The sequence below is a fragment of the Castanea sativa genome, chromosome 11, assembly GCF_040712315.1.
Source record: "Castanea sativa cultivar Marrone di Chiusa Pesio chromosome 11, ASM4071231v1".
Lineage (NCBI taxonomy): Eukaryota > Viridiplantae > Streptophyta > Magnoliopsida > Fagales > Fagaceae > Castanea > Castanea sativa.
In genome coordinates this window covers 68,830,175-68,832,142 of record NC_134023.1, presented here as the reverse complement: position 1 = coordinate 68,832,142, position 1,968 = coordinate 68,830,175, and the positions used below count along the sequence as shown (strand labels likewise).

Here is a 1,968-nt window from a genome sequence, read left to right as displayed (position 1 = left end):
CGAAAAGTAGATGATGAAACCCATGCAAAACTACGTAATTAATTCTCTGCGACGTTAACGGTGTCGTCTTGGGCCGTTACAACCCATGCCAGTGCCCCTGTACTATATTCCACTGCTGCGTTTTGTGCTGCGTCTCTCACAATGTGACTTGATTAATCGTATGAATGTAATTGATTAATCCATTTACACGACCTCATCAATTTCTAGACTATAACAATAATGAAAATAGATATTCACTAAAGCGTGTAGTAAATGTTAAAACAAGTTTTGCATGTGCTATGGATCATGATTTTTGAGTTTATTAACTGTTTCATCAGCAACACAAATCGCATTCTCTTCAGTTTTTTCTAGATAGAATACAGATCAATAGCATAGTTGTGCATAAAAGTGTGATGGCCAGTGTGATACTAAGTTAGGAAAGAAATGCAATATGGCATGAGCCTTATTTCCTATATAAATCGAACCCTTTGCAGACAATTTTTTTTGCACACAATAAGGTAGATAATCTCAGTTCAAACATGAAGCTTTTTGGTTCCAAGGTTTCACCATTGTTGGTGTTTATGTTGGTCATGACAACATTGGTGTGGCAAGGCCAAGCTACCCCTTGTGGTAGCACTTTCTTCTCAGCACTTGTTCAGCTGATACCTTGCAGGGCATCAGTTTCTCCTTTTAGCCCTATCCCGCCAACTGAGGGCTGCTGCAGTGCCATTAAAGCTTTAGGCCAGCCTTGCTTGTGTGTGCTTGTGAATGGACCTCCGATATCTGGTGTGGACCGGAACATGGCCATGCTGCTCCCTGAAAAGTGCACCGCCAACTTTGAGCCATGTAAATTTCTCTTTTTTCAAAGATAAACTACCACTTGTTCCAAAAATTTTAATAAGTAACCTAAAAAATGAGATTTTTATATTATGATAAATTATTAATTGTCTCAAAAAATAAAAAAAGAGCTTGAATTGTTTAGAAAATAGTGAATTTTATTTTATTATTTTAACTTTCAACTTAATTATAAAGGCATAGAAACTTTGTATGACACACAAAATTGTCTGTAAGTAGTATTTTTGGCATTGCATTTTTTTTTTATTCGCATTGCATTAGAGTATAACAAGTTTGGCACCTAGCCATATTTAAGAACAATGCCATTCTTAGAGCCCTTTGCAAAATTAGACCTTGTTCCCAGTTTTTCTTGCTGTTATAATGTGTTAAAAAGAATTAACCAATGAAAAACCTTGGCTTAAACTCAAAAACTCTGAATTTGAGTATGTATGTGATTTTACCTAAACTCCAAATCATTACGAACACATACCACATTGAAATTGCACTTGTCCCATCATTTAGTTTAAATCATTCGCAAATGATTAACAAAAGAACGTAGTACTTAGAAGAATATTCTAAAAATTGCCCCCTTATTTTCTGTGAATCAAGTATCTAACTTTCCTTCTTTTTTTCCTTTTCTTTCTTTTGGGTGCAGGTGAAATCATGAAGTAATGTACAAGCCTAGGCCTTAGCAGGCTTCTATGAATAAGCGTTTTAGATGTTTCAGGAGTCTTGGTAGTATTTGTCTGAAGCTGATCACAATAAGAGAATAGATGTCGAGATTATGTACTGAATCTTGTGCGTTTAAGCTTTGATTTATGAGTTGTACTTGTTTTTTTAGTTTCTGCTAAAATAGATTGCTTTAGTTTATAAACAAATAATGCTTGTTCTATTTTTTAAGGTCATCCATCTCCTTAGCTCTATTCGTGAATATTGGTTTTTGCAGTCCTATTAGGCCTTTACTTGCTTTTACTTAACAGATATACTGTTCGATGATTATGTAGTTGAGTAAGACTGAATGGCTTTGTTTTGGGGAAAAGAAATGATTTGACAGTTTGTAATTTTAAGATTTAGAAAAACACACACAATCAGCAAAATTTAGGGTTTACATACCTACATACACCATGAGCAAACTTGGACTAATTACCAACCATA

The 1,968-nt window shown here is 34.7% G+C and overlaps 1 protein-coding gene across 1 annotated transcript; it reads left to right on the top strand.

Moving 5' to 3' along the window:
• Positions 1 to 517: 517 nt before the first annotated feature.
• LOC142614689 (putative lipid-transfer protein DIR1) lies at positions 518 to 1,691 on the top strand. Its single transcript, XM_075787246.1, has 2 exons — positions 518 to 825; positions 1,469 to 1,691. The coding sequence occupies exons 1-2, from the start codon at positions 519 to 521 to the stop codon at positions 1,483 to 1,485; spliced, it is 324 nt and encodes a 107-aa protein (XP_075643361.1). The 5' UTR covers position 518; the 3' UTR covers positions 1,486 to 1,691.
• Positions 1,692 to 1,968: the final 277 nt, after the last annotated feature.

What these genes read in the sequence shown, in the direction of transcription:
- LOC142614689 (XM_075787246.1), top strand. Translation starts at nt 519, where the DNA reads ATGAAGCTTTTTGGTTCCAAGGTTTCACCATTGTTGGTGTTTATGTTG.